The 11,984-nt window shown below is 40.2% G+C and overlaps 1 protein-coding gene across 1 annotated transcript; it reads right to left on the bottom strand.

Moving 5' to 3' along the window:
* Positions 1-2,818: 2,818 nt before the first annotated feature.
* ZNF488 (zinc finger protein 488) lies at positions 2,819-10,629 on the bottom strand. Its single transcript, XM_010023742.1, has 3 exons — positions 10,410-10,629; positions 6,038-6,266; positions 2,819-4,234 (listed from the first exon to the last, which is right to left on the bottom strand). Exons 1-3 carry the CDS (start codon positions 10,623-10,625, stop codon positions 3,069-3,071), a joined length of 1,611 nt encoding a protein of 536 aa, XP_010022044.1. The 5' UTR covers positions 10,626-10,629; the 3' UTR covers positions 2,819-3,068.
* Between the last annotated feature and the right edge of the window lie 1,355 nt (positions 10,630-11,984).

Genomic DNA, 11,984 nt, shown 5'->3' with positions numbered 1-11,984 from the left:
AGCAGGATTTCCTTTCATCTGCACCAATTTAAATGTTCAGACTTCTAGACGCAAGAGGAAAGAAGCTTCCACCATGACTCAATTATAGGAACTTTGTTTTACTTTGTCCCGTTAGGCTTCCTTCTGCCTCTGCAATATTTGGTTGACTTAGCTTTAATATGAATATTTTCATTTGAAGAAATAAAATTTACAAAAATTTTGTTTCTGCCCCCTGGTTTATGTAACCCAGCTTAGATGAGACACTCAGTTAAACTTGAGACACATAAAAGACATTCCCTCTGCCTGCACAAGGAGCTTTACACAACGGCTCTTTTTACACATCAGGAATCAAGGTCTCGTTCTGTTGGCAACTATGCTGCTTTGCTCTGATGTCAGCACAGGTGTAGTAGGCAACAAAATGTCATATTGGTCAGCTGTGTGTGTACATAAGTCTTAGTTCACAAAAGACTTTAGTCGAGTATAAGAAGCAATTTGTTCACTTATTCTTTATGCCAGTGGCCTCCTACAAAGGAGCAAGGGCAGTACTGTACACATTTGCCTGCAGTGTGATTTCCATGTTGCAAGAGGAAAATCCCCAGTCTTTACATGCTATGACTAAACTGCACTGCCCCTGCAGCTGGAGGAGGGGAGGACAATACCAGAAGGCATTTATACATTGCTTGTCATCACAATATCTAAGTTGCTGTGGCTGAGGTATGTCCACTAAGAAATTGGAAAAGAATTCTTACCCTTTTTTTTTTCCGCAGAGAAAACTACTTCATGAGATAAAGGAAGGCTGTATCTCCCTATAGCCTTGCTGCTTGCTTGCTTAAGCTTCATACCATAAGCAGAGCGAAGAAGTCTGATTATTGGTGAGACCTCTAAGGATGTAGATCTAACACACCATTAGAGGATGTTTTGAGATTCAGTAGTGGCTGATTCTCCACGCTTTCTCAAGATCACTTACACCATCACAAAATCAGTGAAAACATGTAACCAGTCAAATTTGGTACTCCTTTGTTCTGATCTAGATGATACACTGGGTGTAGTGCACTGGGAAACAGGCCTTTGGAGCAGGGTAATGTTGAAGCGATGTGCCAGCATAACACTGGGGAGCATTACACAACTGGTCTTGTCTTTTTCCAGAAGAAATTTGAAGCTAGGTTTCTAACCTAAAACTGTTAAGAAAACATGCATCTTTCAGTAAGTACAGAAGAGAACACTTTGCAGCAATGGTACCAAGAAATCTGTAGTCTTATTTATACTGGGCTAGGCTGATCTTAAAGTAATTAATGTAAATCAGGAGTAGCAACATGGAGTTACTCTGGATTTGCACTGGAATAAATGAGGTCACAATCTGGCCTAAACTACTAATGGGAAATATAACACTGCATATGAATGCAGCTACACCATGGAGTCCTTCATTACACTTTATGGACACGGACTTCACAGTAAACTGGCTGGCACCCAGATAAAACCAGATGGAGTGAAATTTGGCCCATTAAACCTTGCCATAAATATACTCCTTACACAGTAAATGTTATTGGGCAGAAAACAGATGAAAAGATTAGAAGGAAACCACATCATGCCCTACTCAATGCAAGGTTTTTCCCCTCGCTCCATGTTTCAAAGCTTTTGTTCATTTGGTTTTTAATGACTCCAGCAAAAGAGCTTCCACCACTGACCTTGGAAAGCTGTGTTACAATCCAACCAGACCTCCAGACTCAATTTATATCTTCTGAACTCAAAGGCATAATCTAACAGTTTAATCACTTTATGTTGGGAAAATAAAGCTGGGGTGCACAGCCCATGATTGGCCTGCAACAATTCAAATGTTTATGTTAATAGGAAACAGCCACGTATTAATGTTCAACAGCAATATATTGGGAAAAATACAATCTCCTGACTTACAGAAATCTCCCAAGAGATGACAATAAGTGCAACATGTTGACCCCAACTGACAGCCTAAGACTCTTTTATTGTCTTTTATCACTCAGATGTATTTATTTGCTGATACTTGCATTATCAGCCTCAGCATCATCATGAGAACTCAAAGAAAAATTCTGTCTACTGTGCGGTAGAAAAACATTTGACTATATCATCAGTATGGTGGAAATAATGAGCATATTGCGAAGTCACTTATTCACATTTTGTGAAGGACATTCTTCTACTTGCTGATAGTAGAACAGACCCTATCATCCACAGCTAAGGTGTGCAGATTCTATCAATCAGTAGTTAATAGTAACTCAAATACCCTAGTCGCTTCCTTCAGCATATCCAAAACCTGGAAACCACATGCCAAACTCTATCCCCATCAGATCTGTACACCTGCTAAAGTTGCACAGATCTTGCAAGCACACGTCAGGGCAGAATGTTGATTTGACTTTGTAAAAGGTATTTCAAAAGTTGCAGAGCCTAGAACAGAACTCAGATACACTGATTTTCAAGTCACATCTTCTTTGTCAGTCTGTTGTTCAGCTGTTGACGATCACATATATCAGGTACAGTCGTAACTTCAAGTCCCTTTCAAAGCCAAGGTGACAGTGAGATAAAAGTTTTTTACTTAGGCTCACAAATCTGATAAGAGAGCCAATTCAGCTAACATAAAGGAGCAAGAGTCCACCAAAGCTGCAAGAAACAGCATCTTCTTTTTTTTAGCATATAAGCTTTGATGTTTTTAGAGTTCAAATAGTCCTCATTCAAAGAAGTGGTTGTTACTTCTATATTTACGTTGTAGTACACCAACACCAGCAAATGAAATACCAAGAAAGAAAACTATTTGCAAAACAATAATTTTGTCACCAATTCCTTGCAAATTAATACTGCATGTGCATTCATTTCACTATTTTATTTCCTCAAAAATAGATTGACAATGGCTAGGCTGAGATTTCAAAACTTACAACCCATTCAGACTTTTGTAAACATTTTACTTTTTTTTTTCTTTGCAAAGCATCTACTATAAATTACTGTAAACAGTGGATTCCTGTAAGAAATCAATGTAAACTCAAAAAGAAATGGATTCAAGTGTACTGTGCTCCCCTTCTTTACCCAACCTACCCAGTCCCTTGGTGAGATCTATCTGCACAGCTCTAATTATGAGAAGTCATGTGCCGAGATAAATGATGGCGTTCTCGGAAGTACTCATGACAAATGGGACACGTTAGCTTCTCCTCTCGTCTTCTCTTGCACTGGGACTCAGCTGAGGAGTATTCTTTTTTGTGATGTGACCTCATGTGGAAGACTAAATCAGATGTCATACGAAAGGACAGATTGCATTTGGCACACCAGTTCTGGGCAGCCACTCCGAAGGACGTGAAGGTGGGGGGAAGAAGAGTCAAGGAAGAGGAGGAGGAGGAAGAAGTGGTGGTTGTGTTTTGTAACTGTCCTCCTGCTTGTTTGGGCCACGGTTCTGAGGTATATGGGAAAACATTGCTCTGAGTGATGCTAGTCTGCAGCATCTGGGCATTACACAAATCACTGACAAAGAACTTGGAATTGAGAAGGGTGCTGCAGCACATGATGTCTGTGCTGGCAATGAAGCCAGACAGCTCTCCCAAGCTCTTTGGTGACTCATTCATGGGATGAGAAGAATTTATCACAGGTCTTTCTGTTAGACACTTACTGGGTTTGCTGAAAGCACTCTTCTGTTCTCCTCGGATTCTGGTGGGCCATACAAAGGAGAATGCACTACCAGAGGAGTTCAGCAACACTTCCTTTGATACCTGCTCTCTACCAAGTGGGACTATGCCATCCTCCTCTTCTGGCTCCTTCAGCCCCTCATTCCTCAGCTTCTCCTTCATCCTCCTGACCTCAGTGAAAGCGCTCTGCTTCTGCTCTAAAGCATCCTTTCTAGCTGACTGCCTCCCTGAACTAAGCTTCCAGAAAGAACCAGTCAACACATGCTCTCCCCCAACCTCTTCCTTGTCCCCACAGTTATGTTCCTCACTCAGATTATTGTTTTTCTCCAACAACACTGTTTTCCTGCTCTTGTTGTTCTCAGCCTCTTCAGCTTTTGCTCTCCTTTCTCCTGTGAGACCATGGGCATCATCTTTACAAGCGGCCATTTTGACCTCTAGATCCCTTGCCAAGCTGTGGAAATTTGTGGTTTGCTCAGTTAAGTTGCTCTTTTCAGTCTTAGGGTCCTGGAATTTTTTCCATAGCAGGGTGCTTTTCTCTGGGACACATAGGAAGCGAACATGGGAGAGATAGGAATGCTCACATTTAAAGACTCGGTCACATTCTTGGCATCTCAACTCTGCAGAAACAGACAACAGATGATAAGTTTTGCAAAGGTAGAATCATGGATGGATGCAGATGCTCACTGTGCCATTGACACAAATTAAAATACAGAAACATCTCTTATGCCATACAAGATTACACATGGTAAACCTAATGCCAGTGTGGGATAAGGTCCCTTGCTGCTATGGAAAATGGTTCACTCATGTTTGCCTCCATGTGCTACTTGCAAAACTGCTTTCATTTGGAGTCTGAAACCAAATTTGTATTACATAAAATGGCCAGTACACAATTTTCTAGATAAAACCATATGGACTTTATGACAATTTTAAGTCTGAACCTACATTTCCTAAGTCACTGGCTTTAATACAGGCTGAATATTAAATTCTATATACCCAAGTCATAATAATACAGTTTAGACCTGGACTCAAACATTTTGACATAAGTCTCTATTTTCTGCACAAAATACTCCAGAAGATTAATACCTTTCACAAATCACATGACAGTGATGCCTGAAGCCCTTATTCACGCTGATTTGGCAAACTGCTATACACTTCAAGGCACATGAGCCTGTGGCACAGAAAATAATGTTCAAAGTGAAACAGGCCTTCAGAAGTACTGCATCTCCGGTTCGTTGGTAGGATTGATTGCCCATGAATAGATGGTACATAATTCAGTGATCAAGACATGCATGGCACATCTTACCCTTTGTAAATGTGCCACATTATTGTACAACACACAGCAGTTTTAGATGCAAATGAAGCCAGACGGCACCTGAGGCCAGGGACACATGGCGAAGTTCATACATTGGTCAGGTAGAAGTACAAACCCCTAATTTGTAGGCTTAGCACAGCTTAGATTGCTTCCCAAACTAGAGAAACTGAATTTTTTTTAAGAAAATAAGGCAGCTGATTTGGGTGAACATTATACCTGCTAGCTTAAACTCTTGAGTTTAGGCATAGAGTTTCCTGTGTAGATAACACTTTGCCCTGGTAAATTCAAAAGCTGACAGTGTGTGTCTACACAGAAGCTAGCAGAATACACTGAAATCCATTAGAATGATTTAGTGGGTTCCTGCTATGAATTTGTCTTTATGAACTTAATAGTAATTTACAGGCAAGTACATTACCATATAAATTTACCAACTCATGCTGTTACAAACCTATACCTTTACTAATCAACCTACGTAAAACATGTTTAAATCAACCAAAGGGGATGTAGAAAGAGTTTTGTTCCAGTCTAACTAGTCAAAGTTTGGGACAAATGACAGCTGGAGTCAACTTTAGCATGGACCTGACAATGATTGCCTTCATCTCTGTAATCTAGATTTTTTTTTCCAACAATTGCCAATTCAATTTCTTTTAAAGCAATAAATTTCTAGCAACATCTCAGAAATAAAATCATGCCCTTTTCCTCATTCCTACTGTGTTCCATGCTAAAAAGGCAGACTGAACACTAGTTTATACCAGATTGCTTAATGAGCTAACAAAGGCCTATTTCCATTTGGTATTTTAGGCTTTTAGTATTCCTAGGTAGTCAGGTGCATAGACTTCTATTACACAGTTCAAAAATTTCAGCATTAAACCCTAGTGCACCATCCTCTGCTGGAAAGTAGCACTGAAAATGGCACTGAGCACTGCAAAACTGTTCTTGTTCTGCGCCTCCAGCTCTATCCCCAAAGAGGAAGATCTTTTTCCTTAGCTGATCAGCTAAGGATTTAGACAGGTTTTACTTCCTGTATTACAAGATCACCACATACTAAAGAAGTTGCAGACTTACTTCAGTCCTCAGTGACCTCTGCAGTCAGCAGTTTGGTACTTACCATTCTGGGGACTCTGAGCTTTTATCTCATTGAAACCCAAGAGGCTGGAAAGCTCTTCATCATACCAGACAAGCAGCTCCTCATTTTTGTTGATTTTCCTGGTAGAGCGATAATATAACTGACTATTTTCTAAGTAAGCTTCCAAGTTCTGCTCATTGCTATTGGCAGCTGCCTGTACGAGTCTCATCCAAGGCAGTCCTGTGGGACTGTGCACAGATGTAACATCTACCTGTAAGACAGGATACAAAAAAAGCAAGTTTTAGGTCTTGGGACCCAAAATAGATTTCCATCAAATTTAAGAACATACATAAGCCTGTTTCCTGCCTCACAAAGAGCCAGTATGCCAAAGCTGTGAGCCCAGTTCATAGACACCAAATCCAAAATCATCACTGGCAAAAGGCTTCCCTGGTGTGAGTGCTGAGAGCTCTGGAAATAGAGCAGCACGGGAGGGAGAAGGAGACACCGATGTCCACATGTAACCTCCCATGGCAGTGGCAGGGCTGGTATGCCAGTCAGTCTCTAGCACACTCATGGCAAGGATGGTGTCCTCTGTCCAATGCAGGCTGTCCCAGGGGACTGTACCAGGGGTGGATCAGAGAGGTACAGAAATTGTGCTTCTCTGTAAGAAGGGGTCTCAATCCCACAGGAAAATGGGATATGAGTCAGGAGATTGTGAGTGCTGTGATTGAGGGGTGTGAAATGTGTAGCCCCTGGGTCACTGCAGTGTGAGCCTGGAAATGAACACACACTCTGGGCTCTTGCATGTGGAGTTTTTCACTGGTATAAGGGGATATGGATCAGGAGGTGTAAGAATAATCCTGGTTATTTGATTCAATACCCCAAGGAGACAAAATCTGCATATATGACTGTTTGGCTAGATAATATAAAAATTAGATTTTAATAAATACAAATAAGAAGATCTTAAATGATATCTTCCCTTTTTTCAGAAATAAAATTATATATTCCTATTTCTGCCTTTGATAGATTGATTAAATTCATTTCATGGTACTTAAACAGATAAAAACTCATCAGAGTAATATTTTTTATGAAATTAAGAGTTGTGAGGGGTTGATTTGCTTTCAGTATGTGTGCTTCAGAAATACCAAACAAATTAAGTTAAAAAATGTTGCTTAGGTTGCAAGGTCAGGCACTCAGAAGTTAAAAAAATAGTATTAAGTCTACTGCTCAAATTAAATTTCCCTTTTGTGTGTATATTCCAGTAGAGTCCTCAGTCACATATACTCCTTTCCCCACAGGGCTCCTGGGTCATTCAGTCACAGGTTGACTGTGCTCTGGAAATGATATAACTATAAAACTTTTGGCTTTGTCCTCTCACTTAGTGTGTGGCTTCCATCTTAGTTACTTTATTGCATTTGCTCTGAATAAGGAATGATTTATTTATTTATAGGTTTTTCTTGGTGTTTACTACAGCAGATCGATGTCCTCTGCAGTACTTGAAAGATGGGAAACATTTTCATAGCTTGCAGGCTGAAATGCAGGGCGATCAAGGGCAACATTTACATGTACAAAAAGTCTCAACTAATTTTTAAGCACTAAATCATTGTTTAGAAAGGAAGAAGTTGGGAAATGAAAAATGTCTTGTGACAAGTATGATTTAAATTTTACCCCAAGCATTATAAGCTCTATGTTTTCTACTAATTGCAGGGCAGCCATTCATTAGTGTTTGGTATCAGAAACAGTATGTTGGCTATTTTTCCCTGTTTTTAACTCTATTACCCTCTATTACCCACCATGAAAAGTACTACTACATTTAGTAGCTTGAGTAAAAGAATGAAACATTAAGGGACCATTAGGATAAGAGTTAATTAGTGTAAAACAGAAAATAATTTAGCATGCCCTGTAACTGGCTCTCTAAAAACACCCCGATAATTAACAGTGATTGAGAAATACAGAAGTCTAACAGCAACAGAAGCACACCCACACGCACACAGTGGTTGTAACTAATAACTATGACAGAAGCTGTCATTTATTAGTTTCTGTGTTTCAGAAATACCAAGTATCCACCCAGCCCTCTAAGCAAAGTCAAAGGGAACACAGCTCCTCCAGTAACCAGGACTCCGGGGAAAGAGCTGAGGCAGATTAAAGAAGGTGGGGAGGAGTAAAGGACAGAACATTAAGATCTGGGTGCTGTCAAGTAGACGCGTGCACCAGCTGTAGTTTTCCTGTGTGTTTAGAGACACTAAACCCTGCAAGGTCACTCTCTTCTGGAGATGTCAATGCTTTAAATGAGTCCTTTGCACCCATATACAAGGTAAGGGCCTCACAGCCCAACAGGCTCAATCACAGCTGGGCTACGGAGGCAATGTGGCTTCCTTGAAAGAGGCTGGAGGAGAAGGGAGAGAATAAGACTGTTTCTTGGAACCCATAAAAAGCTGTAAGGATCAGAGGAACCCAGTGGGACAGAGAGTTTTGTAAGGGGCTGGTTTGCTTTGCTGGGGTAAATGGCTGGAAAGAACCACTTATGCGATCAGTTGCCAAGGCATTTTCTTTGCCCAAGTGTACAAATTGGCCCAAGGAGCTCAAATTAAGGTCTCCACGATGATGAGAGAAAAAACATAAAACTCCCTTTTAGATTAAACATAAAAGCCCAAGATGAGAAAACCCTTGTTAGAAACAATATTCCCCAACGTCTTGCAGGAGTCCCATGCATAATGAACATGAACCTCAGCTGTGAAGAATCCACCTTGCCAAATTATTCCTGCATGTATTCTTTTTGTACCATAGAAAAAAAGAATAGACAGCATATGAAAATCCATTTCATGTCTTGCGCCTTAGTGCCATGATAACATAATATCATGATTGAATTGTTAATTGTCTCTACACAGAGTTAAGAACTTAACAATAGTTCCTGATTTCTGGAAGGTTTACTTTTAATTATAAATAGCTAGCAGAATCTGGGACCAGCAACTGCATGCGAAACAGCTACTTGCACAGAATTTGATGTATCTACTGCCATAAGCCAGATGTCTGAGCCAACTCAGAGATCCAATTTCATGGCTACATAACAATCACTTAGCTCAAATACAGCAAAACACTAAAGCCATCCCTCTGGAGGGGTCTTCCAATGTGAAAAAAAAACCAACCCAAAACCAAATCCTTTGAGGCTCTTTCTTGAGGCTACAGCGATCCCAAAACTCCCAGGAGAAATACAAAAATATTCCATAAATAAAACCTTGTTTCAGAAGAGATCTTTCTCCAAAGACCTTGTAGTTCTCCTGGAGTACCAGTAACACTGTCCAAGCAAGCAAATGTGTGCTAGAGACTCAACCAAACAGAAAAACCCTGAAGCCTCTTCTTTTCTTTCTCAATATTTAAAGCAAAAGTGTCAAACAGGTATCTCCCAACAGCTGCATCTTCCATATTACACAGTCTCTGGGATTTCTCTCCTCCAGAGCACAGAAACACAGGAGAACCTGGATTTCTCCCAGATCCATCCATGCCATAGCATGTGGGAAACTTGCTTGCCTCGTATTGTAAAACACTATTTCCCTGTCTTCATCTAGACCAATGACAACTGCAATACACTCCTGGAGCCAGAAAGCCAAGGTAACAGTCCGGTAAGAGAAATATGCATTGTCCAAATGAAAATGTTATGATCAACAGTGCCTAGGGAACAAAAAATTGGGGAAGTAGAGCTGGAGAGTTAATGCTCCATCACAATCCTGGGGGGTTTTAATTTCCCTACATGACCGTTCCTTTCATGACTTCTCTGTGATTGAAAAGTGCAGCTGTAACACAGTCAGACATATCTAAGGTAACTGTAGGATATCCATGTACTAATAGCAGTAAGTTGTGGCTGCCTGAAGACTGTGGACTAGTTGCCTGATTGATATCTTCTACAGTTCATACAGCTTGTGCTAAGACCACTGCCACTGTGATTTTATTTTACGGATAATTGATCAAACTGAGTTAATGCTTGCTCAGATCTGTCAATAAATGCTGTGAATGCACCACCTGCATGAATCAATGCAATGCCACATGGAATCTTCCCTCTCTGCTTTTACAGGCTGTCACACCTCCTGATAAGCCTCCTTCATCCTTTGTAAGGATGAAACATGAGCATGAAGTTTCTAAACTATTTGTCCTTTTTTCCTCCTATTCCTGGTCAACGCTGAAGCAGGTCATCAGTCATCAGCATAGAAGTGGGACTTTGTATCCTTCCTGCAAAGGAAAGAGTTTTCACTGAGGTCCCTCCAGCCCATAAATCTGAAATGGACTGACTACTTCTCCCCTTTGAAGAGCTGTTAGCTGTGCTGAACAAAACAAAAATCTACCCCTTGGCAAAGTTACCTTCCCAGGCACGGTGTAACCCTTTCTGATATGACTAAAATTAAACGATGCTTTCTCCTACCTTAAATACATAGTGGATGTTCCGTCTATCAGAACACTTGAGAGCAATAAAAGCTACAGTGTCCAGCAGGGTGTTCTGGAGCATGCATGGTCCAAAAACAACTTCTTCAGCAATGTCTTGTGTGGTATGAACGGTAGCCAGTATGTCCGGAAAATGGTGATGCAGAAGTTTGTTGTCACTTGTCCAAAGGAATTTAGGCAAAGATGTAAGTTCCATCGTAAACCTGTAAAATAAACAAGAAATCATATTAGGAATAGAGACGAAAATGGAAGGGGGCATCACTACTTCTAATACAAAGACTTACTTCCAGGAGCTGTAGGTTAATAAGAGTGTGCTAGGACAATGTTGGTTACAGAGTTTGCAGCTTTGTCAACATCCAGTTCAGAAAGAGAAAATTACTTCACACTAAACCGAAATCTTAGGTTTTTAAAGAAGTTCCTCTTTTCTGGAATAGGCAGATCCTCCAAAAGTTCAAGTCCTGCTACACTGCTACTCTCTAGAGCCAGGAATAAGAAGCTTTGGGAACAGTAAGCAACATTTTCAGTGAGTGGAACTCAGCATACGCTCATTCAGCATATTCTTAGATATCCTTCCTATTTATTAGTAGTAGTTTGTAGAAGTGTGAAGGAAGAGAAGGAGAACAACAACAACAACAACAACAACAAAGAGCACGCATTTTTTTAAACATATTTTGAAAAAGCTGTGCTCTTTGATTTGGGAGTGCAACATCAGTCTAGTTTCTGATTATGCTGGTACAAAACCAGGATTAATCTGAGTCTTGAGTCTACTCAACCTGAATGCACAAAATATGTGGACATAGACAAAAAGATTATTTTCATCCCATCTCAAAATATATGAGAGATCTTACTTATCTGTTATTTTAGGAAAATTAAATCAGATTATGACTCTGCATAGTGATATTCTTAGCATAATGTTAGTAGAGACTGATGCTATTAAAGGTTGAATCTTCCTGCCCTGAATGTAGAATATTACATTACTCAGAGCAGAGGCGATTTCTGCAATATGAGCCACAATCTGAGAGCTCTGTATGCTTTGAGGAGGTATGTTTCAGCTATTTGTCATTCTTACCTTCTCTAGGTTTTTAATAAAGACATTGCCATCTCCAGCTCCCAGCTGGAGGTCATGGAAAAACCGTCATTTATGCCATCAAGAGCTGGATCAGGTCCATTAGGCAGAGAAAATTAAACAGAGCAGCAACAAGCCCTGAAGAGGCTTTAGCCTAATAAATACTGAGATAGAAGGGCTGAACATCCAGTCTAATCTTTCTCACTCAACAGAATAGATTTGTTACTCACTGACTCATGACTTAAACTGAAGTGGTATCATGTGCTCAGAAGAGTTGCACTGATTTAACTAGATCAGTTTCTAAATCCATATATTTAATTCAGTATAATTTCTTTCTGGCAAGCAAGGTCTAAGGACCTACCCTGAAAATATTAAAATACATGGCTACACACGCAGTAAGTAGTAATCATCTGAAGGATGAAGGCCTGACCAAGACAGCCAAGGCAAAGAGTGGGACCTAAAAGGTTAAGGAAACGAGATTAGTTGTTA

Source organism: Nestor notabilis, unplaced genomic scaffold (assembly GCF_000696875.1).
Source record: "Nestor notabilis isolate BGI_N333 unplaced genomic scaffold, ASM69687v1 scaffold26351, whole genome shotgun sequence".
NCBI lineage: Eukaryota > Metazoa > Chordata > Aves > Psittaciformes > Psittacidae > Nestor > Nestor notabilis.
The sequence above is the reverse complement of the archived record's forward strand: the minus strand, read 5'-3'. Positions and strand labels throughout refer to the sequence as shown.